The sequence below is a fragment of the Conger conger genome, chromosome 6 (genome assembly GCF_963514075.1).
Source record: "Conger conger chromosome 6, fConCon1.1, whole genome shotgun sequence".
NCBI lineage: Eukaryota > Metazoa > Chordata > Actinopteri > Anguilliformes > Congridae > Conger > Conger conger.
Window position 1 is genome coordinate 3527320 of NC_083765.1, and position 27443 is coordinate 3554762.

At 43.8% G+C, this 27443-nt stretch overlaps 1 protein-coding gene and 1 pseudogene across 4 annotated transcripts in view; both read right to left on the reverse strand.

The window, feature by feature from the left end:
- Positions 1–27443, reverse strand: part of LOC133130146 (tripartite motif-containing protein 16-like) — a 75143-nt gene that overhangs the window by 13083 nt on the left and 34617 nt on the right. Inside the window, exons 1-2 of one of the 4 annotated variants that reach the window (XM_061244451.1) lie at positions 601–1445; positions 52–147 (exon numbers count right to left, since the gene is read on the reverse strand). The exons of 1 other annotated variant lie outside the window; for it this stretch is intronic. In XM_061244451.1, the coding sequence (XP_061100435.1) occupies positions 52–147; positions 601–1416 (912 nt within the window). In that variant the 5' untranslated portion in view covers positions 1417–1445. Of the gene's footprint in view, positions 1–51; positions 148–600; positions 1446–27443 lie in introns of those variants that run through there. 2 more of the 4 variants (XM_061244455.1, XM_061244456.1) reach the window with 2 other exon arrangements.
- Positions 19952–27443, reverse strand: part of LOC133130139 (NLR family CARD domain-containing protein 3-like) — a 121020-nt pseudogene continuing 113528 nt past the window's right edge.

The following is a 27443-nucleotide window of genomic DNA, read 5'->3' on the forward strand; positions in this document are numbered from 1 at the left end:
GGGCGGCACCCTCTGTGCTCCTATTGACCAGCTGCACTGGTCAGTACTCACCTTGAGTGACTGCACAGCCTGTCTCAGATCCTGCAGCTCCTTCTCTCTCTCCTGGATTATTTGCTGGAACTTACTCCGTGTCACCCCCAGCTGCTTCTGTGTCACAAATGACAATACAATGAAGAACTTTTCAACTACATTTTAATCTTCCATATGAAAATAAGACAAAATATATGGCATACAGCAGGTCAGTGTGTAGAATTGTGCTGGTCTTATAGGTAAAGCTGTGTGTGTGTGTGTGTGTGTGTGTGTGTGTGTGTGTGTGTGTGAATTAGCGGCTCTAGCCGTGTAGATCCAATTCAGGGAGAGAATAGGGGGGTGAGGGGTGTGAACAGAGCTGTCACAGAGAGATGACTTTGGCTCACTTCCTGATCTTTATCACTGTTGACTTCAGACCTGGAAATCACTGTGTTGTTCCATACCTTTTCAAAATGTATTAATCTTTGTAAACTATGCAGGTAAAAGCCTACATATTGTATTGATAAGCAAATTAAATGTCTATCGTCACTGTAAAAAAGCATTCATATTATTTTTAGTTTCAGTTCTTACCTGTTTCTCTGTCCTTTCTGCTGCAGCTGAGACTGTTTTATGGCCACTGTGTTCATCCATCGCACACAGCATACAGATACACTGCTGATCAGTACGACAGAACACTTCCAACAGTTTGTCATGATTAGAGCAGATCTTCTCCTGCAGGTTTCCAGTGGCTTTGACCAGTTTGTGTTTTTTAAAGGCAGGAGATTCATAGTGAGGCTGGAGGTGAATTTCACAGTAAGATGCCAGACACACCAGACAGGACTTGATGGCTTTGTGCTTTCTCCCAGTGCAGAAATCACACGCCACATCTCCAGGTCCAGCGTAACAGTGAGCAGGAGGAGCAGCTTGGAGTCCTGTCTTCTTCAGTTTCTCCACCACTTCAGCCAGCATGGTGTTTTTTCTTAAAACAGGCCTTGGGGTGAAGGTCTCTCTGCACTGGGGACAGCTGTAGACACCAGTATGATCATCCTGATCCCAGCAGCCCTTAATACAGCCCATACAGTAACTGTGTCCACAGGGAATAGCCACCGGATCCTTCAGTATATCCAGACAGATTGAACAGCTGAACTGGTCCTGATCCACCGAGATATTGGCCTCAGCCATTTCACTGCTCACACTGACAGAGACAGAGTTTTTCTGTGGCTTTCTGACAGACACTGAGCTGAGTTTTGTTTCCGTGAAAGAGATTGAGTGAGGTTTAGTTTCTCTGAAACTGCGTAACAGAGAGAGTGGCAGAGACTTCCTGTTTGTGCAGATAGCTCTAGGAGGTGTGGTGTTGGACTGAGGCCAGGCTGAGCAGAGCAGGCTGAGCAGAGAGGGCAGATTCATGAGGAACTATTTAGTCTTAAGGGTCAAAGGAAAGATTTACTGAAGGACTGTGTGGTTTGAACGGTGTAGCCACAATAAGATTCACACAGCCCTTGGGTCCTTGAGCAAGGCCCTTAACCCTGCATTGCCCCAGGGGAGGATTGTCTCCTGCTTAATGTAAATCAACTGTAAGTCACTTTGGATAAAAGCATCAGCCAAATGATATGCAATGTAAAGTAATGTATTGTGAGCAGTAAAGGCCTGTATACACATGCATGGGATTTAATGTGGCTGCGTCTGATCTCAGTACCCAGTCAGACATGCACAGATATGTACAGTACAATATGAGTATTCAGGTATTTTGTTGAGCGTATTATTTATGGAAAGAATTAGCTCCGTGAACAATGAAAATGCACAGTGGTCTCAGGTTGTATGTCCAATAATGTTGAAGAAAAGAATAAGATTAAATGTAAATTTTGAAGAATAATCATTTTCACATGTAAGGCCTCTGGGGTATTCTGTGACTTTACAAGCAGCTGTGGAGTCACTTCAGGTTTATTTTCTTGCTTAAACCTCACAAACTTGCAAATGGTTGCAGATGATCTGAAATTTCTCTATTTGAAATATTCTTCCTTGTACACAAACACTGACTGGGCCGATCATAAACAGTGCTAATCTATTCCTGCCAAACGGCAGGTGACACCCCTGCAGAAATTACTATTCTGCTTTTCAGAGAGAGATTGAGACAGAAAGAGATTTTATAGATTTAAAAGAAGGTATTTACAGAAGTACAATAACAATAACCTTCATTTCATAACTATGTCCCTAAAAGAACATTAAAATGGACACAAAATCTATAATAATTTGAACAGTAATTCAGTGATAATAGCACTAAATAATACCTGAAATTCTGTCCTGCCATGAGCCACAGAGCAGCACCTGGCTCTTAACCAAATTTACCATAGAGGAAGAGGCCTACTCTTAGGTCTGCTCAAGGACCTGTAAGGGAAAATTCACAGAACGAAAGATCTCCCTCCTAAAAGCATGATAACCAATCACAAGTCAAAATCAGACTCCGCCTTAGTGAGCAGGCTGGTTCCTCCAAAACTCTCGACGATGTGTGCTAAAAGTTTATCAATATATCTGTATTAAAGTATGATATGTACCCTGTATAGTTTCAAACTGATTAACTGCTAAATTGTGCTAGGATTACACAGTGAGCCCAGCCAGCTGGCAGGGGGGGGGCCCGTCTTGAACTGTGTAGACCAAACTGTCAAGGACACGGGCAGAGCAAGATATGACTGTACAGCTGATTTCTCCGGGACTCTCAATGTTTTATGCCAGAAGTGTATCGATTTGACCTAGAACATTAATTATAGCTGAGCTTATGAAAACGCAAGAAACCACAGTGAAAACTGTTGAAATGAGAGCAAAGAATGCTACGTACATTTATTCCCTTAGAAGAGAATAATTAATCAAATGTTTAGTATGTCTGTATATTAGAAAATTATATTAGAAGAGAATATTAATGAAATGTTTAGTTTGTCTGTATATTTTCAATGATTACTGCTGCTTAGTTTGTCTTATAAAAGCGAAAGATACAGAGTGACGTGTATGGATGACGTGTTAGAGGGAGGGCATCCAGAACTTTATGAGGTCTGGTAGTTTGCCAAGAGCAGGTGCGGGGTGAAGTGAGGACACGTAGTTGGCAGAATGCCCTGAACTTTGTACAGAGTTGGCAGAGCATAAGGACCGTTGGCAATTTGCCACAATGACGTTGTGGGAGGAGCGTTGGGAGGAGTTACGATAAGAAAAGTGTGGGTGATTTGCCAGAATGCGGTTTGAGGAGGAGTTGTAGGTGGAGTAATTGTGTATAAAATGGGTGTACAAATGCCAGTCGGGGTTCAGTTCTGGAGAGCTGATCCGGCTTTATGCACGTGTGCTAATAAAGTCTGATTTTCCTGAAGATCTTGCTGCCTGGTGTCGTCTTTTCCCTCGCGAAGATGTTTTTCGACAAATTGAAGATTTGGACTCTGTCGTTTCCTAGACGCGACATTGTATTGATAAGCAAATTAAATGTCTATCGTCACTGTAAAAAAGCATTCATATTATTTTGAGTTTTGGTTGTTACCTGTTTCTCTGTCCTTTCTGCTGCAGCTGAGACTGTTTTATGGCCACTGTGTTCATCCATCACACACAGCATACAAATACACTGCTGATCAGTACGACAGAACACTTCCAACAGTTTGTCATGATTAGAGCAGATCTTCTCCTGCAGGTTTCCAGTGGCTTTGACCAGTTTGTGTTTTTTAAAGGCAGGAGATTCATAGTGAGGCTGGAGGTGAATTTCACAGTAAGATGCCAGACACACCAGACAGGACTTGATGGCTTTGTGCTTTCTCCCAGTGCAGAAATCACACGCCACGTCTCCAGGTCCAGCGTAACAGTGAGCAGGAGGAGCAGCTTGGAGTCCTGTCTTCTTCAGTTTCTCCACCACTTCAGCCAGCATGGTGTTTTTTCTTAAAACAGGCCTTGGGGTGAAGGTCTCTCTGCACTGGGGACAGCTGTAGACATCAATATGATCATGCTGATCCCAGCAGTCCTTAATACAGCCCTTACAGTAACTGTGTCCACAGGGAATAGTCACCGGATCCTTCAGTATATCCAGACAGATTGAACAGCTAAACTGGTCCTGATCCACTGAGATATTGGCCTCAGCCATTTCACTGCTCACACTGACAGAGACAGAGTTTTTCTGTGGCTTTCTGACAGACACAGAGCTGAGTTTTGTTTCTGTGAAAGAGATTGAGTAAGGTTTCGTTTCTCTGAAACTGCGTCACAGAGAGAGTGGCAGAGACTTCCTGTTTCTGCAAATAGCTCTAGGAGGTGTGGTGTTGGACTGAGGCCAGGCTGAGCAGAGCAGGCTGAGCAGAGAGGGCAGATTCATGAGGAACTATTTAGTCTTAAGGGTCAAAGGAAAGATTTACTGAAGGACTGTGTGGTTTGAACCCCGGTGTAGCCACAATAAGATTCACACAGCCCTTGGGTCCTTGAGCAAGGCCCTTAACCCTGCATTGCCCCAGGGGAGGATTGTCTCCTGCTTAATCTAAATCAACTGTAAGTCACTTTGGATAAAAGCATCAGCCAAATGATATGCAATGTAATGTAATGTATTGTGAGCAGTAAAGGCCTGTATACACATGCATGGGATTTAATGTGGCTGTGTCTGATCTCAGTACCCAGTCAGACATGCACAGATATGTACAGTATAATATGAGTATTCAGGTATTTTGTTGAGCGTATTATTCATGGAAAGAATGAGCTCTGTGAACAATGAAAATGTACAGTGGTCTCAGGTTGTATGTCCAATAACGTTGAAGAAAAGAATAAGATTAAATGTAAATTTTGAAGAATAATAATTTTCACATGTAAGGCCTCTGGGGTATTCTGTGACTTTACAAGCAGCTGTGGAGTCACTTCAGGTTTATTTTCTTGCTTAAAACTCACAAACTTGCAAATGGTTGCAGGTGATCAGAAATTTCTCTATTTGAAATATTCTTCCTTGTACACAAACACTGACTGGGCCGATCATAAACAGTGCTAATCTATTCCTGCCAAACGGCAGGTGACACCCCTGCAGAAATGACTATTCTGCTTTTCAGAGAGAGATTGAGAGAGAGAGAGATTTTATAGATTTAAAAGAAGGTATTTACAGAAGTACAATAACAATAACCTTCAATTCATAACAATGTCCCTAAAAGAACATTAAAATGGACAAAAAGTCTATAATAATTTGAACACTAATACAGTGATAATAGCACTAAATAATACCTGAAATTCTGTCCTGCCATGAGCCACAGAGCAGCACCTGGCTCTTATCCAAATTTACTATCGAGGAAGAGGCCTACTCTTAGGTCTGCTCAAGGACCTTGCTCAAGTAAATCCACCAGTAAGTAAATCCTCCTTCCACCAGTGAAAAAGTTGCTGTGCGTAAGTATGTAAGCATGTAAAACAGTGGCTGTGTATAAGTATGTGTGCAAGTATGTAAGCATGTAAAACAGTGGCTGTGTATAAGTATGTGTGTAAGTATGTAAGCATGTAAAACAGTGGCTGTGTATAAGTATGTGTGTAAGTATGTAAGCATGTAAAACAGTGGCTGTGTATAAGTATGTGTGTAAGTATGTATGCATGTAAAACAGTGGCTGTGTATAAGTATGTGTGTAAGTATGTAAGCATGTAAAATGGTCTCTGTGTGTCAGTTCCTATGTGTCCTTGCTAGGCTTCATACTTCTTGCTGCTCTTCTCACCCACTCCCCAAATTCACCCACTCTGCAAAATACAAAAACAACAATTATACCTCAACGAGTGATTGTATATTACTACATAGTCCATGGCTGGGTGTGCAAATCTGCATTGACGAAAACAATCCCTCTGTTACGCTGAAGTCTATGTAAGGTTGGTGTGCATGTAACTGACTTTAAATCAAACATGCCATACACTGTTTGAAAGCTTATACTGCTCTCTACTATCCAATAGGGAGCTTGTTTGAAGGGGTGAAGCCCCTTATTGAAGTGCAGAGGGAAACAGGGCTCTATTTTCCAGGATCACTGTCGCATGGGTGCAGTCAGTAGCGTGTGGCGGGGGCACACTGGGCGTGGTGATGTAATTCTGGTGTATTCATGACCAGAGGTGAGGACTGACAGCTGAAACCTTGTGGAGCAGCTGGGAAACGAGCTGGATTATGCTGAATCAGTGGGTGTGTTGCAGCTGGACTCACAGCCAATCAAATGTCCTCTTTTCATTCCCTTTAAGAGCCGTGAGCTTTGCGCAGGACATAGTACCAATTTCCATATTATAGGACTGCCGTGGAGGACATGGAAGATCCTATCCTCAGGAAATACTAATCAGAGGTCTCCCCCAAGACGTTATTATTTTGTGGGAGGTGCAGGGTTGGGCGGTCCATTTTTTCCTATTGTATGACCCACATATTTGAACTTTATTTTTAGGCTGCCTAAGGATGTACCCTCCTGACAACACAATAACAGGACTTGTTGTTTGTTGTCTCTCTGATATTGAGCACTACCAGATTATGTTATATTAGCCTGGGATGAGATAACTAATGCAGGTAATGCATGTAGCTTGCAGTAGTGGCACAAATTATGAACACATACTTCTCACACACAAAGAGGTTCTTTAATTATTATACCTGGGACAAACGATTCTGACTTTAAAACATTACACTAGGTCACTGGACTGAACTGTAGGTTGTTTCCAGTAAGTTTCTGTGCAGTCTACAGTACCTCACCTTCATTTGGTTTCTGTTTTTATCTTCTGCATTTATATTTCATTTTATTGTTTAGCTTGTGTGTTATGTTGCACCACATGTCCCAGAAATCAAAGTTGTGTGCCTGTGTGTGTGTTTACATGCATGTATGGATGTACAGTATGTGTGTGAAGTGTGCATGTGTATGTGTGTGTATGTGTCTGTGTGCGTGTGTGCGTCTATGTGTCTGTGTCTGTGTGCAGGCATGTGTGTGTGCGTGTGTGTGTGCATGCATGTGTGCCTGTATGTGTGCTTGTATGTGTGTGTGTATGCATGTGTGCCTGTATGGCTGTGTGTGTGAGTGTGCGTGTGTGTGTGTGTATGCATGTGTGCCTGTATGGGTGTGTGTGTGAGTGTGCGTGTGTGTGTGTGTGTATGCATGTGTGCCTGTATGTGTGTGGGTGTGTGTGTGTGTGTGCCTGTATGTGTATGTGTGTGTGTGTGTGTGTATGCATGTGTGCCTGTATGTATGTGTGTGTGTGTGTGTGCATGTGCGTGTGTGTGTATGCATGTGTGCCTGTATGTGTGTCTGAGTTGTGTATGCATACATGCATGTCAGAATGAGATGTGATATTCAAGTTTTTTTTTACCTGTACTTCTGCATTGTACATGCATGTTTTGATAACTTAACACCTTAACGCTATCATAACAAACACACGCACACAGAGTGCTGTGAGTACGCACAAGAACCGATAAAACCCAATGCTATATGAACCTCTTTAATCATTTCAATACAATGCCACAATACCAAGAACAGTTCCAATCATGCCACAAAACCAAGTGTCAATTTGCTGTAGCAATGGTAAAGATATCGCTTAAATAGACCTAAGCAAAGCCCATTGAGTGACTGCAGTCCTCACCAGCACAACAGTAAAAAAGTCCCAGTTCCCGACCTTAAATCAGGAGAGTTGAAGTCTTTGGTTTGGTGTTGAGTTGAATCTCCTAAGAAGTAGATCCTTCCACTCCACCTCAAATTTTCTGCTCAGGTCATTCTCGAAGGCCAGCCTGATCAAATTAGCCTTTCGTCTGTGTAACATGCTGCGTCTATGCTCTGTAAACACGTTTTTCAGTGTTGAGAAAGAATTCTCGCACACAGTAGTTGAAGCCCCAAAAGTCAGCGCATGTTTGAAGGCAGTAAGAACCAGAGGCATGGCACTGAAGACACCCTTGTATCTGGAGACAAGTTGGCCCAAAGTCATTGTCTCGCCACTCTGGTTCGTCACAAACTGACGCGCAACGGTGAACTGCGCCTCGTCCACTTCAGTCTTGGTCAAATCCAGTAAAGGTTTCACTTTTTCAGTGTTCAAAAAATCATGACTGGCAGGGTCCAGCACACTTAAGGCTTCCAAGTACTTGTGATTGCGTTCGCTGAAACGTCTAGCCATCTCTGCCAATGTACCGTCTAAAATGGCAAAAAACAGTCTTTGGCACTCCTCCTCACCGCGTTGCTCTTGGTGGCCGAGAGTCTCCTCGACCACGTAGTTTTGGAGAGCTTTAGGGGGCTGTCGCTGTCACTTTGGTGGAGGGGCCTCACAATCACTGCCCGTCTCGTTCCAAATTTTCATGAATTCTTCTTCAGGTCTGAATCTTTGAACACAATCCGCCGCACTGTTAATGAGCTGCACTGCCGTCAGCAGGTCAGTGCGCTCAGCCTGCAGCATGCTGTTGGGTGGCTCCATTAGTCCAAGCACCTTGTGAGTCACTTTGGCCAAGACCAAAAAACTCGGTTCTGTTATTGACTCATGGAGGCCTGAAGCCTCCATTTTCACCTCCGCAGTTGTTCTGGGATTTCTGATATCAGTCAAAAATTCAACAAGTGTGGTGTGTGATTTCAAAATGACTGATACTGTGTCCAAGTGCCCGGTCCAACGTTGCTTTTCAACATTGGGCCTTTATACTGTGCTGCTCCAGTAGGTTTACGAAGGAATTTGTACAGTAGATTGCATACGTCAAAAAAGTCTGGGAATGCGTCCTCCGAGGACAGAGCAGGCACGATCACTAAGTGGAGTAGGTGATTAAAGCAGTGAATGTAGGGGCTCTCTCTCTGTAATTTATTCTGAATGATCCTCTGCATGCCCCCATCCTTTCCCGACATCACGCTGGCCCCATCATAATACGGACTTAGTATTTTGCCTGTGTCAAGGCCGACATTTGTCAGCTCTTCCAGGACCAATTCAGCGAGTGACAGAGCCTCACCCCTGTCAGTGCTTAACATCGCCAGGAGGCGCTCTCTCACTTGGAATTCACCGTCAACATAACAGATCACAACGGAGACGTTCTCGTGACCCGTGCGGTCCTTTGTTCCATCAACCTTGATGGTGTACCAAGACTCCCCGACATCCCTGACTATTTCCTCTGTTACCATCGTAGCCATCAGTTCAGTGACTTCGTTTTGTATGTCATGAGATGTGTATGTAGCATTTCTAGGGATGCTACTGTAAACCCGAGCGGATTCTTTATTCCGTTTCAAGGTATAACCAAAAAGCGGCAGGAAAAGCCCACACCCCGTTTCATTCCGGCTGTCTATGGCATCAATTGAACCCCTCAATGGTAATTTAATACAAGGAATGTCATTGCGTCCACAATCCCAGCCACATACACACGGTTTCGTGAGAGCTGTTCAGAATTGACCAGAGTGGAAATTTTGCCGCCTGTTGAAGATCGCAACTCTCTCTCTTTCCACACAGCCACACACAATAGGTGCTCTTTGCTATTAGCATGTCTGCCAAACCCCTTAGCCTTGTCTGTAGCGTGTTTCCAATTGGTATAGCCCACAGTTGTGAAAGCTGAATCGTTGCCTCCAAATTTTCTCCAAGGAAAACAAAATGCAGCATCTGCTTCCACTGAATATTCCAACCAATCCCTGTCCCTGTACTAAGTGCCTCCAAATGATCGGAAACAGTCATTTTTGTTCAGTTGTCTCTTCGGATATTGCTTTAGGGTTGGCTGAGCGGGACTCTCTTGGCCAAGGTCGCCAGGCTAAAGCCTCACATTAGCACTGTTAGCAACAGCTCTCTCATTAGCAGGGCTCCCAGGAGTGAGTGACAGCGTCGCTCTCCCACAGCTGTTGGTGAGCTGGTGTCAGTTGTTGCTTTGCTTGGTCCAGGGTCCTCTGATGTAGATCCTCTTGAAACTGAAACTCCCTTTGTAATCCATTTTCGGAAATCCATTTTAAAACCGTACAGCTAGACTAGTGCTAGGTCATAATGACAGAGTATGAGACTGCGCAAACGTTAATGCAACTCCACACAAAATGTAACACTTTTTGGAACTAGCTCCCATCACCCCAACAACCAATGAAATTGATTTGCAAATGTAGGCTAAACTGTTACTTTGGATCTAAGTATTGAGTTGGATTGAGTTGGGCAATTAATGTTTTGAATTAGAAATTTTTATTTATAAAAAAATTAATTAATCTTCACTAAGGGGGCGGGGAGTGTTGCCAGGCCTGTGTATATCAGGTCTGCAAGCTGACACATTATGTTTGTTTTTTTTGGTTTTTTTTAAAGTGGCTAAATGCTTCCCCCTGTTGGACATTATATAAATAACTGAAACACCAATCCAAAACTAAGGAAGGATAATATTATCCTGCTCAGGGGAATATTGTTGGAATGTCTAAAATGGCAGTTTTGTGTAAAATAAGTACAGCAATGATCCCCTCACCTTTTATTTGTACCAGATTTTGTTTGAAGGGAGTTTGGAGGCAGAAAGATCCACGGCACAGACAGACACACAGCTGCACAGATCTTATTGTGGTCACACTGGGGCTTGAACCACCAACCTTCCTGGTCTCAGTGAAGCACCTTAGTCACTTGGGCAGAAATAACACCAAGATATCTTGCCTGGTCAGTGAGCCGGGCAGGAACCAGAGCAGCAGGATGGAAACTGACGTTCTCCCAAATGACAACATCGCGACTGCTCTGGCCACCCTGGCTCCCCTTCTTCCTGTTGCTGCATGTTGTTTTCTGTGTTATTTAGGAATGTAGCCAGGTGTACCATGTTGTTTTCTGTGTTATTTAGGAATGTAGCCAGGTGTACCATGTTGTTTTCTGTGTTATTTAGGAATGTAGCCAGGTGTACCATGTTGTTTTCTGTGTTATTTAGGAATGCAACCAGGTGTACCATGTTGTTTTCTGTGTTATTTAGCAATGCAACCAGGTGTACCATGTTGTTTTCTGTGTTATTTAGGAATGCAGCCAGGTGTACCATGTTGTTTTCTGTGTGATTTATGAATGCAACCAGGTGTACCATGTTGTTTTCTGTGTTATTTAGCAGTGCAACCAGGTGTACCATGTTGTTTTCTGTGTTATTTAGGAATACAACCAGGTGTACCATGTTGTTTTCTGTGTTATTTAGGAATGCAACCAGGTGTACCATGTTGTTTTCTGTGTTATTTAGGAATGCAACCAGGTGTACCATGTTGTTTTCTGTGTTATTTAGGAATGCAACCAGGTGTACCATGTTTTTTCCACATTATTTAGGAATGCAACCAGGTGTACCATGTTTTTTCCACATTATTTAGGAATGCAACCAGGTGTACCATGTTGTTTTCTGTGTTATTTAGCAATGCAACCAGGTGTACCATGTTGTTTTCTGTGTTATTTAGGAATGCAACCAGGTGTACCATGTTGTTTTCTGTGTTATTTAGGAATGCAACCAGGTGGACCATGTTGTTTTCTGTGTTATTTAGGAATGCAAGCAGGTGTACCATGTTGTTTTCTGTGTTATTTAGGAATACAACCAGGTGTACCATGTTGTTTTCTGTGTTATTTAGCAATGCAACCAGGTGTACCATGTTGTTTTCTGTGTTATTTAGGAATGCAACCAGGTGTACCATGTTTTTTAATAATGCAATCAGGTGTACCATGTTTTTTTCCCACTTTTTCCACATTATTTATGAATGCAACCAGGTGTACGATGTTTTTTTTGTTATTTAGGCATACAATCAGGTTTTCCTTTTTTTTTTTTCATATTATTTAGGAATGCAACTAGGTGTCTCCTTCGTGGTTCGGTGAGCGAACCACTCTGCAAACCTGTTTTTCTGCAAGCTCGTGATCAGAAATGAAACCAATGTTTCTGATTCTCTTATCTTACTGGTATTCATGCCCTATGACACATATTTGCTCGCGTTGCTACAGTTCAGTGGACATTTCCACTGGTAGACAGCTCCTCTCTGCACATTAGGAGAAGTGGGCACATATTAATGCTTTGCACAAATTACACAGTTAATGCCATATGAGCTATATTTCATGAGGCAATTAAAATTCCCTCCTTTTTATCATTACAACTCTCCTAATGATTAATCTACAAGATTTTAATTTAAAATGATTACTCTCCACTATTTTCATTTAAAATGATTACTCTCCATGATTTTAATTTAAAATGGTTACCATCCATCCACCCACTTATCCTAAACAGGGTCGCAGGGGGGCAGGAGCCTATCCCAGCATACATTGGGCGAAAGCCAGTAATACACCCTGGACAGGTCGCCAGTAAAATGATTACTCTCCACAATTTTAATTTAAAATGATTACTAATTTTCATTAGCCCCTCCGAGGAATCGCCACCTTAACGTGGTGGAGGGGTTTGTGTGTCCCGGTGATCCTGGGAGCTAGGTTGTCGGGGGCACTGTTAGTCCCCAGTAGGGTCTCCCAAGGCAAATTGGTCCCGGGAAAGGGGCCGGACTAAGAGCGATTCAAAGACTCCCATGACACGGCCACACAAAGACCCAGTTACCTCGCCCGGAAAAGGGAAACCGGGGCCCCCTGCTGGAGCCAGACCCGGGAGGGGAGCTCGTTGGCGAGCGTCTGGTGGCCGGGTCTTATCCTATGGGGCCTGGCCGGGCACAGCCCAAACTGGTCACGTGGGGTCGCCGCCCTGTGGGCTCACCACCTGCAGGGGTCGGCATCGGAGTCGGGTGCTTTGCCCAACGGGCAGTAGGCAAAGGCGGGGATCCGGGCGTGCTGATCCTCGGCGTCGCAGACTGGTTCTGGGGACGTGGAACGACACCTCTCTGGTGGGGAAGGAACCGAAGCTAGTGCGGGAGGCGGAGTGGTACCAACGAGATATAGTTGGGCTCACCTCCATGCACAGTACTGGTTCCGGAACCAAACTCCTGGAGAGGGGCTGGACTCTGTTCTTTTCTGGAGTTGCTCAAGGTGAGAGGCGCCGGGTGGGTGTGGGGATACTCACAAGCCACCAGCTGAGCGCCACTGTGTTGGAGTTCCACCCGGGGAACGAGAGGGTCGCCTCTCTGCGGCTACGTGTCGCTGGGGGGAAAGCTCTGACTGTCATTTGTGCTTATGCACCAAATGGCAGTTCAGAGTATCCGGCCTTCTTGGAGTCACTGGGCGGCGTCCTGGAAAGGGTGCCACCCGGAGACTCCATAGTTCTGCTGGGCGACTTCAATGCTCACGTGAGCAATGATGGAGAAACCTGGAGGGGGGTGATTGGGAGGAATGGCCTGCCTGATCTGAACCCAAGCGGTGTTTTGTTATTGGACTTCTGTGCTGGTCATGGATTGTCGATAACAGACACCATGTTCGAGCATAGGGTAGCTCATGAGTGTACTTGGTACCAGAGCACCTTAGGCCAAAGATCGATGATCGACTTTGTGGTCGTATCATCAGACCTGCGGCCGTATGTCTTGGACGCTCAGGTGAAGAGAGGAGCAGAGCTGTCAACTGATCACCACCTGGTGGTGAGTTGGATCAAGTGGCCGGTGAGGCTGTCGGACAGACCTGGTAAACCCAAACGTGCAGTGAGGGTGAACTGGGAACATCTGGCGGCCCCTGTTCACGAGGTCTTCAACTCCCACCTCCGGAGGAACTTCTCACGCATCCCGGGGGAAGTTAGGGACATGGAGTCCGAGTGGGCCATGTTCAAAGCCTCCATTGCAGAGGCGGCAAGCAGCAGCTGTGGCCAGAAGGTCATCGGTGCCTGTCGGGGCGGCAACCCAAGAACCCGCTGGTGGACACCAGCGGTGAGGGAGGCCGTCAAGCTGAAGAAGGAGGCCTTTCGGGCTTGGCTGGCCCAGGGGTCCCCTGAAGCACCAGACAGGTACCGGGTGGCCAGAAGGGCTGTGGCTTCGGCAGTCGCCGAAGCAAAAACCCGGGTATGGGAGGAGTTCGGGGAGGCTATGGAGAAGGACTTTTGGTTGGCCTCGAGGAAGTTCTGGCAAACTATCCGACGACTCAGAAAGGGAAAGCAGGGCTTGTCGTCGAGGAGCTCCTGAACCCGAACAACATGTCCTCTGTGGAAGAGGCAGAGCCCGAAGACTCGGGGGAATCTGCACCTATATCCCTGGCGGAAGTTGCTGAGGTAGTCAAAAAGCTCCTCAGTGGCAAGTCGCCGGGTGTAGATGAGATTCGCCCTGAGATGCTGAAGGCTCTGGATATTGTTGGGCTGTCTTGGCTGACACGCCTCTTCATTGTCACGTGGAGGTTGGGGACAGTACCTGCAGAGTGGCAGACCGGGGTGGTGGTCCCCATTTTAATGGGTGAAGAGGGAGCTGAGCTGGAAGGCGAAGCTCCTGATTTACCGGTCGATCTACGTCCCAACCCTCACCTATGGTCACAAGTTTTGGGTAGTGACCGAAAGAACGAGATTTGCATATACAAGCGGCCGAAATGAGCTTCCTCCGTAGGGTGGCCGGGCTCAGCCTTAGAGATAGGGTGAGGAGCTCGGACATCCGGAGGGAGCTCGGAGTAGAGCCGCTGCTCCTTCGCGTCGAAAGGAGCCAATTGAGGTGGTTCGGGCATCTGATCAGGATGCCTCCCGGGCGCCTCCCTTTGGAGGTTTTCCGGGCTAGTCCAACTGGGCGGAGACCCCGAGGGAGACCCAGAGCCTGCTGGAGAGATTATATATCTCTCCTGGCCTGGGAACGCCTCGGGATCCCCCAGGAGGAGCTAGAATGCGTTGCTGGGGAGAGGGACGCCTGGAATACCCGGCTTTGCCTACTGCCACCGCGACCCGACTCCGGATAAACGGGTGGTGATGATGGATGGATGGATTTCAGAGTGGACACACTCACACACTCATACCTACAGGCAATTTAGACTCTCCAATCAGCCTAACCTGCCTGTCTTTGGACAACCGGCAACCGGAGTAACCGGAGTACCCGGAGGAAACCCACGCAGACACGGGGAGAACATACAAACTCCGCACAGAGAGGCCCTGGCCGACCGGGATTCAAACCCAGGACCTCCTTCCTTTGAGGCGGCAGTGCTACCCACTGCACCATCCGTGCCGCCGTGTTCTATATAGTTTACTAAATAAACAGCGACGCCATTTCCCTCACATCTCCAAATCTCTCCATAAAACCTTTGCTCTCTCTTTGCTGAACTATCTTCAAAAGGAGTCGATAGATCTACACACAGCTCTTGAACTTGTAGAGGCGCTTGAGAATATTACGGTCAGATGAGGAGTTCCTTAACATGGATAAATTAGCAGCAGGACCAAATACATGTGACAGGTGGGACATTAGGACAAGAGTCTTTCCTCAGTCACCTGGTTAACCTAGAAGTATCTTTATCTTGCGGTTATTGGTGTAATGTATTAAGAAATGTAAATTTGTGCAGCCTGTCTACTTTTTCGTCGAGTAAGTCTCTGTGTCAGATTCATAAGTAAAACTAGAACGTGGAAGGCTTATAGTTCGACAGCGTTGTTCATAGTTTCCCATGTTTTACGTTTCAAGCGCAGCATTGAGTGGATGGCAATTCGATGCAGGCGGAGAGAATTGTCGGGTGGCAAATATGGAGACGGGGTAAGCGGTTTGTTCCATCCCATTCTAGCTGAACATAAGCTTGCCATGTGGTTTGGGTTTGTGTGTCAAAAATTAAGTTCTGATCTCTGAGCTATAGACCCCCTTCTGCCACCAATGAGTCTATCTCTGCACTATAGCGAAATTATTTTGGTTGGTGATCTTTCAGCTCTCATTGACTTAATAAGTGACCACTGTGCTGTTGCTGCTGTTAGAAATACTAAGATCCAAAGAGAAAACCGTGCATTATTCATGAGAAATCGAAGGCGTTTTATCAAGCAGGGTTATTTATTTATTTTTTTATTTTTTATTTTTTACATGATTTCTTTATTTTTAATAAGAGCAGGATAGAACTAATCCCTGACAGCCTGGAAATTATTTTATGATGGGTTCATTACAATCATACATAGGCGCTTGGCTTTCACCAGAGCTCTCAAGTCTTATTCATGAACTTAATTTAGCCTGGGCTAAAGCAAGTAAATCAAGGCCTGACATTGATTGCCATCTTTTTAGATAACTTTAAAGCAAATGCACTTCTTTTATCAAAAAAGTCAAGTCAGAGTTTTACTTGTCTGTGAACAATAACTCTTGTTTTACCTCCTTGTTTAATTAATGATTCAGTTGCTGTCTCATCTGCTTCCATACAACCCTGTGCTGATGAACCTGTCAAACCTTCAGCTTTACCCCCTTTTCAGTACAGGACGTGCACAAAGCCCTTAAAGCCTTAGATCCAAGAAAGTCTGCTGGTCCTGACCTTTCAGATGCTAGCTGTTTGAAATTGGCAGCTGACATTATAGCTGAACCTTGAACATATAGTTTTAATCTTACCCTGGAATGTCACAAAATCCCAAGGATCTGGAAATCGGCCTATGTTCTCCCACTGTTAAAAGGGGGAGAACAGAGTCTGGTAAACAATTACAAGCCAATTTTAAAGCACTGGCTAAAGTACTTGAAGCTCTTATTAGTGAACAACTTAACTTTTGTATATACAAACGCAATCTTATCTATGTCCCAATCAGGTTAAGGAACAACACAGCACAATTACAGCAGCCCTGAAGGCTGTGAATGATATTACTGTTGCGCTTGACAATAAGCCGCACTGTGTCTCACTTTTTATAGATCTCTCCAAAGCGTTTGACACAGTTGACCAAAGCATTCTGAAGCAGAGATTGCTTAACACAACTCTCTCAGAGCAAGCAGTTGCTTGGTTTGTTAACTATCTTTCTGACAGAGCTCAATGCACTCGATTTGATGGTCTCACTTCAGACGTGCCATCTATCCATAAGGGGGTGCCACAGGGTTCAGTTCTGGTTCCCATCTTATTTACTATTTATATCAATAGTTTGGGTCATAATGTGTCAAATGCTTGCTCTTCATTTCTATGCTGATGATACTTATTGCTGTGCTGCAAATCTTGTCAAAGCCTTTCAGAACTTGCAAAGTGCTTTTGATATTGTACAAAATACGCTATGTCAATTGAAACGTGTTTTAAAGGCTGACAAAACAAAACTAATGGTGTTTACCAATTCAAGAAAAAAACTGACTGAATCTGCCATTTATTGTTTCTCTTCAGGGAAAAGAGATTGAGCTTGTTTCCTCATATGAGTACTTGTGTATCTTAATTGATGACTGCCTCTCCTTTAAAAGGAGACTTTTCTGCCTGTGCTTGATTATGGATAGGTTTTGTACATGCATGCATCCTCTCAGTGCCTCCATGCGATCAACACTGTTCATCATGGTGGTACATTGAGATTCATTACAATTTGTAGGGCTCTCACTCGCCATTGTACCTGATATGATCGGGTTGGCTGGCCAGCACTGGCCACCCATGGACGTACTAATTGGTATTTTTACATTTACATTTTAGTCATTTGGCAGACGCTTTTAATCCAAAGCGACTTACAAGTGCATAGGTTCTACCACAAGTCAAAGCATCACATCCAGAACTAGAAAAATACACCTGGACTGCTGTTCTAAACATATAGTCGTCATCGTAAGTGCAATTTTTTTTTTTTTTTTTTTTTTTTTTTTTTTGGGGGGGGGTTAGACAGGGATAGGGGTATCAGAAGGGGGGGGCGGGGTAAATCAGGAGGGGGGACTAAGGTAGAGTTTGAAGAGGTGTGTTTTGAGTCTGCGTCGAAATAGGGGGAGGTATATCCTCATTTGTAAGGCAATCCTCAGTCTGCTGCAGTCGTACCTATGCATTTATATATTGCAGAAAGCTGCTGGAATTTATTGTTTACATTTGATCTTTGATTTTTTTATGCTGTCTGTTCCCAGTCCCATATGGAAATGGAGAAAAGGGCCTTTAGGTATTCTGCTCTGTTTGGAACATGTTGCAAAAGGACACAAATTAAGGAGCGGGTCTCATTAGATGCCTTAAAATCCTATTTGAAGGATCTAGAGGCAAACTCAACGGTATGTCTATGTTTTAGCTAGCCTATTTTATATATTTTTTTCCTTGATTGTGACATTCTAAATTGCCCTGCTTAATTACCTAGTTGAAAAAAAAGGGCTTAAAATGTGGGTACGCCACTTTCTAAGCATAAATTGTGATTTACAAAAAAAAAAAAACATATATGCGTACATTTACGGAAACTTTGACCCATGCGTACGCACAGTATGGAGGCAGAGGGAAATAGTGACCCTGCAGGCAAAGTAGTGAAATACAGACAATATGTTCTAATGACAATTTCACTCAATTATTTGGACTCCATGTAACATTCAATTAATTTTCATAATGGACTTGGGGCATCAGTTCATCCACACTGATTGATTCAAAGTGTTAAGCAATTCCACTATTTGTGAAAGGGTTATAAAAGGGCTGGGTGATGCCCGTGCGCAATGATGCGCAATGGCTGCTTGAGCACTGTTGGAGGGCATTGCCAATGGCAGGCTTCAGATGGAGAGGGTGTTCAGGGACCCAAGATGATGACTGGCTTATGAGCTGATTTTGTTGATTTTTTTTTTTTATCATTGCGCCTCGTCATGCCATCTGTGTGGGATTGCATAATTGGAATGACCCAACGATACATACGGTTTCCCTACACTGCAGCTGAACAAGCCAACGCCAAAGCGCAATTTACAGCGCGTTCCCAAAGGTAATTAGTGCAATCGTCTGCACTCACATCACTGTAAAAACACTACACGAGGTAGGGATGTGACAAATAATCAGTTTTTGTAAACTGATACCATCCCACTTTCTATATGGTTAACTGTGTAACTGACACTGTTCCTATCTTTTGCTTTTTATAAAAACTGTACTGACAAATTTAATTGCATTTTCAACTTTATTTTGGGCCATCTTAGTAGTTAGATGTCAACATTGTAAGTTAGATAATACATGTACAGGTTTACATGTACATTGACATGGTGCAGTGTAACCTCACAGTTACAGCAGTCTAGGCTAGTTCAATCCATATAGTTTACGTCCAGGCATGCTGGTTGATCGCGTGTCATTTTTAAAAAATGCATTGGTTAAAATGAGAATTCTTCATGTTTTTATCCCTCTTCCCGATGGCTTCTGCCAGACAGACTTGATTGGCGTTAAATCTGTAAATATGCTGCTGTTAAGAACTTCAGACAGGGTTGTGCACTCCATTGGGAGTGCAATATTTGCCTGATATAATATCACACTATAACATATAACACAGTCTATTTTACCATAGGCAACTGGTAGAGGATACGAGGAATTAAAGCCAAGTCAGGAGGAACTTATGGCTAGCCAGAATAAACAGAAGATTTCCTGCCTTCACAAAGCAGCAGAGTGTGTTCTGATCATTTCATTCAAGGAAGAATATAGCCACAGTCAGCAGAAATGTCCTGTTCTGTAGGTGGGAATGAGCTCTTTACAGTCAGCACAAAAGTCCTGTTCTGTAGGTGGGAATGAGCTCTTTACAGTCAGCACAAAAGTCATGTTCTATAGGTGGGAAAGAACTATATTGTGAGGAGTACAGCTCCCCTTCATCAGAGAGTGGGGTAAAATTAACGATTTGAGAACAGTACATAGCAGGTAGTGAATAGTGGAGATGGATGAAGACTGTAATGTGTGACAGACCTGAAACATTTTACTATGCAGGTGGTCAGTCTTTTACCACATCAATCAGACATCCAGCATCCAGTCATCACCTGTGCCCTGATACTACAGACTCCACTGAAACCTTACATTCTGGTCAGGAACCACAAACCTGCCAACCCTAAGACTCATCAGGTTTTATCCTGCTTTTCTTTGCTGTGATAGAGGAGTAAGAAGAGAGGGATGAGACTAATGTGGACTAGAAAGAAAGAAAGAAAGAATGCCGATGGACAGAGTAGTAAACAGAGAGAAAGAGCTTTTCATCATTTCACTGCATTGAGCCATAATCACTAATTCTATTTAGTTAAGGTCACACAGAACACCGCACTACTCACCCCAGTCTCTGTAGTTTACAGTTTGGACTCATCAGTCCAGCACAGAGCAGCTTCACTCCTGAATATCCCAGGTTATTGCTGCTGAGGTCCAGATCTCTCAGGGGTGAGTTTGATGACTGGAGAGCTGAGGCCACAATTTCACAGGAATTCTCTCTTGGGTAACAGCTGTTCAGTCTGTAAAGAAGAATGAATACATTATAGAATAAAAAGCTTAGGTAAGATGTAAAAGATAACATATTTCAGAGTGGACAGTGAGTTAATTTACAATACTATGGGACGTTTGGCACGGCTAATGGTAAGATGTAAAATACATCTTTCACAGTGGCCAGGGAGTTTGCTTTTTTCCTTTTGGTTTTCTGTGACAAACTTCCCACAGCATTGCAAGCTAACACAGCTAAAGGCAGCTGACATACACACGACATGCTCATATCCGGTGGGCACAACAATACTGTAAACACAAAGAAATGAGAATAAAAAACATGAATTAATAATAGAAAAATCCCCCAAAAACTGCTTTCACAATTATTGGCACCCCTGCTTTAATTTTGTGCTGTAGCTGTACCCAAGTAAAAGTGATTCCTTTTGTGTATGTGTCTGCGTGCCTTTATTTGTGAGGCATGGCAGAACTTTCAGACTTTGAGAACCAACCCAACAGTACTTGCATTGAAAATCAAAATGAGTAAAACATGATCAGCAAACCTAAATTATATTTGCTAGCAAGCCCTCAACTTAACTTCAGAATTTCACTGAAATTACCTGTCTCAAATGGCTCACTATTCACTAATAGTGAACTAATATTCACTAGTAAATGTCCATATAGTGTTCTATATTGTATATCCATCCATTATCTTAACCTGCTTATTCTGAACAGGTGGGGGGAGACAATCCCAGCATACATTGGGTGAAAGGCAGGAATACTCCTTGGACAGGTCGCCAGTCCATCGCAGGGCACACACACCATTCACTCACACACTCATACCTACGGGCAATTTAGACTCTCCAATCAGCCTAACCTGCATGTCTTTGGACCGTGGGAGGCAACCGGGTACCCGGAGGAAACCCATGCAAACACGGGGAGAACATGCAAACTCCACACAGAGAGGCCCCGGCCGACGGGGATTCGAACCCAGGACCTCCTTGCTGTGAGGCAATGCCATTTCCCTCACATCTCCAAATCTCTCCATAAAACCTCCTTGCTGTGAGGGGGCAGTGCTACCCACCAGGGGATGGCGCATTATGAAAGAGGGGGGCAGGTAACCTGAATCGTGGGCCTCCTGAATGGTTTAGGAACTCCGACTTGTCGCTGTGTTTTTATGTGTTTTATGTGTTTATGTGTCTTTTCAATTCATACAAACCTACTTTGGGCTGGTCCCTTGGACAGAGTGCAATAACTGCAGTAACTGTCACCTTCCGTCCTCAGTGAAAGCTATGAGCCGTTGGGCATGTTCTCCTCACAATGTGAAATCCGCTGGCCTTTGAAATCATTTCCATTAAAAAGCAATGAGCTTGCTGTATAGAAGCATGGCTGCTTCTGTTTTCACTGGCAGGCTTCCAGAACAGAGACATACCAGCAAACAAAACTGTATTTCTTCTAAGATTGTTCATAAAGATTCTAACTGTGACAACAGTGTTCCCACCATTTTAAATGTGAAAGTGCCTTTATGGACCATGGCACAGAATTGTCCATCTGTCCTCAGAAACAATTAATAAATTGGTCGGAAACTGGTGGGAAATCATGAAAGGAGAACTAGCAGAGTCAAATTCTGGCAGGGAGTCAGACTTGCCCTCGACTATGTCTGTTTCCAGCTGTGTCGTTTCTGCATTTTAATTGTATTACTTTGCGCAAAAAAGTGATACATTTTCAGGAAAAATAAAGAAATGTTGTAAATCAATTTCTAAAGTACTTATTGATGGTTATGAAATATCACATGTCCGGTCAGCCAAATTTCTTGTCATCTTAATTGATGAAATGTTAAACTGGAATGATCACATGCACCTAGTCTGTAGAAGTAACAAAATCACCCATCATCCGTAAAATCCATCCTTGGGTTCACCAGTCGTGTCTTAGCTCTGAACTACAGCCTCATTTCCGCTTATCTTCTACACTGTAATATTGCATGGGCCGCCACATACCCCACCTCTCTTCACAGAATCTCCATTTTCCAGAAATAAATTATGACAAATTACTCTAACCATTATGAGCCATCATCCCCACTTTTTGCTGAATTTACTGTCAATTTTGGATATTAACATTCAACTACAAATATTTGCCTCACCCAGAATCCCTGCCAAAACCTTGCCAGGATTTATTCTGTCGTAATTCACAGGTTCACACACTAGATATACCAACAATATTCATCTCCCTCTTTTGGCAGGCTGTACAATATACGCCGTATCTGTCATCTCCTGACGGAGAAAGCCACCCAGCTCCTAGTCCAGGCGCTCATCATTTCCCTCCTGTATTACTGCAACTCCCTCTTAGCTGGTCTCCCAGCGTGTGCCATCAAGCCCCTCCAGCTGGTCCAGAATGCTGCAGCCCGCCTGATCACCAGTCAGCCCAGGTCGGCTCATGTCACCCCGCTTCTCATTGGCCTCCTGGCTTCCTATTGCCGCACGCTTCCGATTCAAGGCCCTAGTGTTGGCCTTTCAGGCTGCTAAGGGGACTGCCCCACCTTGCATACAATCCTTGATCACTCCCTACTCCCCAGCTAGACCACTCCGGTCTGCCAGTTCTGGTCGCCTTATGGTTCCCTCTCTACGTGCACCTGGCGGTCGAGCTGCACGTTCACGCCTGTTTTCCGTTCTGGTTCCTCAGTGGTGGAATGACTTGCCTACCACTGTCAGGAGAGCAGAATCCCTTCCCCTATTTCGACGCAGACTAAAAACAAACCTTTTCAAACTCTACCTTAGTCCTCCCTCCTGATTTCCCCCGCCCCCTTTCTGATATCCCTATCCCTCTTGTGTAACCCCCCCCCCCCCAAAAAAAAAAATTGCACTTATGACTATATATTTAAAATGACACTTCCTATGTATTTTCCTAGTTATGGATGTGATGCTTTGACTTGTGAAAGAACCTATGCACTTGTAAATCGCTTTGGATTAAAAACGTCTGCCAAATGACTAAAATGTAAAATGTCTCTTTCACTCCTCTCCACTACTCGTCCTTATTCGAATCATCAGCACCTATGTGTGGGAGATGGTAGATTACCGTGCACTGAACATTACTGCTGCCCTAAAGGTGTGGAGAATAGTTTTTAAAAAACACTGAAACTAAATGAAAACTTGCTGAGATTACAGGATGAACCTGGAATCTGAGACGGGTGCGTGGGGGGTTGGACCCAAAATTCATGACTCAGAAACAAGGGTGTAATAAAGTCCCGTTAGGGCTTTATTCAGGGATAGTCCAGTGAGCGTAGTCAAAAAACAAGCAATGTTCATACACATGAAATCCAGCCAAAACCAAAGTGCAGTACCGAGGGAGAAGGCAGTCTCGTAATCGGTACACCATGCAAAAAGTCTGGTAGCCAGGAAAGCTGTCAGCGGGGCAGAAGTACAGGCGGATGGTAGGCAGGCTCAGGGTCGATGACGACGCAAGAGTCAAGACCGAAGTCTGCTCCGCAGGGCAAAAGCACGAAGACAGCAGGCAAAGTCGTGGTACAGGCAGGCAATGGTCAACAAAACAGAAGTCAATAATCTTTGGTCAATAAACAGGCTTGGATCATGATGAGGAGACAATGACTTGACAAAACCACTAAAGAGATGCACTGATGAACAGGAGGCAACAATTTTGCAAAGACAAGACATGGAACTGAGCTTTATATGCAGGTGTAGACAGGTGTAGACAATTAGCTTGAGAGCAGCATGAAAATGGAAATCAGGTGTGGAGGATTGACAAGTTAACAAGGTAATTAGTAATCGTTAGTCATAAACCTATCCTGCCCTTGCGTTAGTAAATGACATGCACAAGAAACGTAAGGTAACATGAACACATGGTTAGAATGTTAGTATTACCCAATCCTGATCTAAAGTTAGTAGATTAGTAAGAAGACAAGGGAAATTGAAACAATTAGGGTGTGAGTGACAGAAAGGGAGAGAGAGAAAGCAGGAATGCAAGGTTTGCAGAAAGACGAAAAAGTATGCTAAACAATGAACAGAACCACATAACATAAATCATGACAACAAGTTTGCGAAATTATGACAATAAACTATATAACATGACATGGCAAGACTAAGAAATAAATAGAAACAAAAACTAAACATGAAACATAACATGACAAGACAATGAAACGTAACAAGAAATAAAACAAAAACATGGCGAGACTAGACTAACACAATACATGACCTGACAATAACGTAACTAAGACAATAACTAAACATGAAACATGACAGAATCCCCCCTTTTTCCCCCCTAAATCCTTTCACTTTCAACAAAGTCATCATTTATTTGACAGTTGTTCTTTGGAAATAATCATCATGAATTAAATTAAATAAAATATATAAGTGAGTAGTTTTTGCATTTGATGCTGCTTATGTTCTGGGTTCAGAACATTAAATGAGGGCACACTGGAAATTATAATCAAATAATCAAATTTTCAGCTGCCTGACAATTTTATTGCACTTTATTCTGACTAGAATGATAAAGTAAGAAAATATGCTGTCAATAATCTACATGAATAATGACATAATACTCACATGGCCTTCCTGAAGTTCCTGACTACTGGTACCAGTCTGTGACGACCTGCTTCTGATGTGTTGTAGGTCTTCAAGTCAAACTCATCCAGGACCTCCTCTGACATCAGTAACACAAAGACCAGAGCTGAACATTGCTGGGGTTGCAGCTCTTTAACAGAGAGTTTTCCTGATCTCAGGGAATTCTGGATTTCCTTCACTGCAGAGTTGTCATTCAGTTCATTCAGACAGTGGAACAGCTTGATGGTCCTCTCTGCGGAAGATTCACATTTGATCTTCTTCTGAATGTACTGGACTGTTTTCTTGATGCTCCCTGATCTGCTCTCTGTCTGTAGTCTCTGAAAGAGTTTTGTTATCCATCGTCCTACATCAGATCTTCTTCCTGTCTGTGTCAGTAGTCCTCCTAAGAGGGGCTGAATGGAGTCCAGAGAGAGGCCGAGAAGGAATCGGAGGAAAAGGTCCAGGTGTCCGTTCTTACTCTGTAAGGCCTGATTCACTGCAGTCTCATGTAACTCAGACAGCTGCACTCTGCCACTGTGAGGTTTTGATTCTTCTGCTCTGAGTACATTTCTGTTCTCATTTACACATGAGTGAAACACAAACAAGGCAGCCAGATACTCCTGAATGCTCAGATGCACAAAGCAGTAGACCTTCTCCTGATCCAACCCACGCTCCTCTTTAAAGATCTCTGTGCACACCCCAGAGTACACTGAAGCTTCACTGACATCAATGCCACTGTCTCTCAGGTCCTCTTCATAGAATATCAGATTGCCCTTTTCCAGCTGTAGAAATGCCAGCTGCCCGAGTTTCAGGATGATTTCTGTATCTGATGCTGACATCGTTGGGTTTGTTTCATCAGAGCCACGATACTTCAGATTCTTCACATTAGTCTGAATGAGCAGGAAGTGTGTGTACATTTCAGTCAGCGTTTTGGGCAGATCTCCACTCTCTACCCAACATTGTCTCCAGAACAGTAGCAGAAATCCAGCAGAAGACTGGTATGTGACACATGATGTAGAGACTCCTGGATGATTGTATGTGTGAGATAATTCTGCTGGCTTTGTTCTGATCTCTGATTCTCTTTCTGAAGTACTCCTCCTTCTGTGGGTCATTGAACCCTCGTACCTCTGTCACCTGGTGGATGCACTCAGGAGGGATCTGATTGGCTGCTGCAGGTCGAGAGGTGATCCAGAGGAGAGCAGAGGGAAGCAGATTCCCCTTAATGAGGTTGGTCAGCAGCACATCCACTGATGATGACTTCGTTATATCACAGCAGATCTTATTGCTTTGGAAATGTAGAGGAAGTCGACATTCATCCAGACCATCAAAGATAAACACAACTTTGACTTCATCACCTTCAACACTTTTGATCTCTTTTAGTTGTGGAAAGTAGTGCTGCAGAAGTTGCATCAGACTGAATGCTCCTTCCTTCTTCAGATTCAGATCTCGGAAAGGAAGAATGAAGATGAAATCGACGTCCTGATTGGCTTTTCCTTCTGCCCAGTCCAGAATGAACTTCTGCACAGAGACGGTTTTCCCAATGCCAGCGATGCCCTTTGTAAGCACAGTTCTGATGTGTTTCTCTTGTCCAGGTAAGGGCTTAAAGATGTCATTGCAGAGGATTGGATTCTCCTGGGTGGTTTGTCTCTTGGATGCTGTCTCAATCTGTCTGACCTCGTGGTCATTATTGACCCCCCCACTTCCTCCCTCTGTGATGTAGAGCTCTGTATAGATCTCATTGAGGAGAGTTGTGTGGCCCTGCACTGCTAAACCTTCAAATATGTATTCAAACTTCTTCTTCAGATGGGTTTTCAGTTCCTGCTGGGCTCTTTTAATGGATTCATCTGAAGAGAGGAAATATGATAAATACTTGTATTTAAAATAATTCAATTCACATTCAATAATAGATTGATGGAAAAGATGGAAAAAAAGCTTATGCAGTGAGTATTTTCGCACATCACAGTGCTGCATTCCTTTAACAGTGTAACACACCTCTCTCACAGTATTACAGACCTCTCTCACAGTATTACAAACCTTTAACAGTATTACAGACCTCTCAATGATCATCAATCACAAATAAAACTAATGAGCAAAACGTACATACTGCTGCACTTGTAAAATAAGAATGAACACCTTCAAATACTCTCTTCAAAGGTCATGGTCATTTTAAAATCTATTCTGCCCTGAATATGAACTCAGGACAGTCTGTCTGATGGGACAGTGCTTTAGTTACTGCACTAACTCAGAGCAGTCTGTCTGATGAGACGGTGCTTTCGTTACTGACTTTTGAGCACAAAGTTCCTGCATTGAATCCCCTTCAGAGACATTTAATCTTCTGTGCAATCACTACTTGAGGCTATAATTTCATTTCAATGCCATTGTGAACATGTAGTTCATGATGTAAGATTTTCTAGATGTAAGAGTATCAAAGCAAGGCATTATCATGAAAGTGTGAATTCTATAAATCACAACATTGCACTGTGAGATCTGTTTGCTAAACTAATGTCAGTACTCTAATGGACACACAGTAGCAATGAGAGATAACTTACTGTGCTGCTCATCTCTCTCCAGTGAGTCAGCGAGATCCTTCTGCTTCATGTTCCTCAGGATGTGGAGTGTGATCTTCAGAGACCTCTCACTGCCACAGGTCTCCAGCATCTTCTCAACAATGTACAGGACCTCAGGATCCTCCTGCTCTCTCTCACTGCATTCTGTGTAATCATGGCTTTGATGACTATTGAGCGATTCCTTCATCTTCATGAACTTCTCCAGCACAGAAGGCTCTTCAGACAGAGTCTTAAAGCATTCTGGGCAGTCCTGACTCAGATGGCTCTGAAACAGTTTCAACTTTCCATTCTTCTTCAG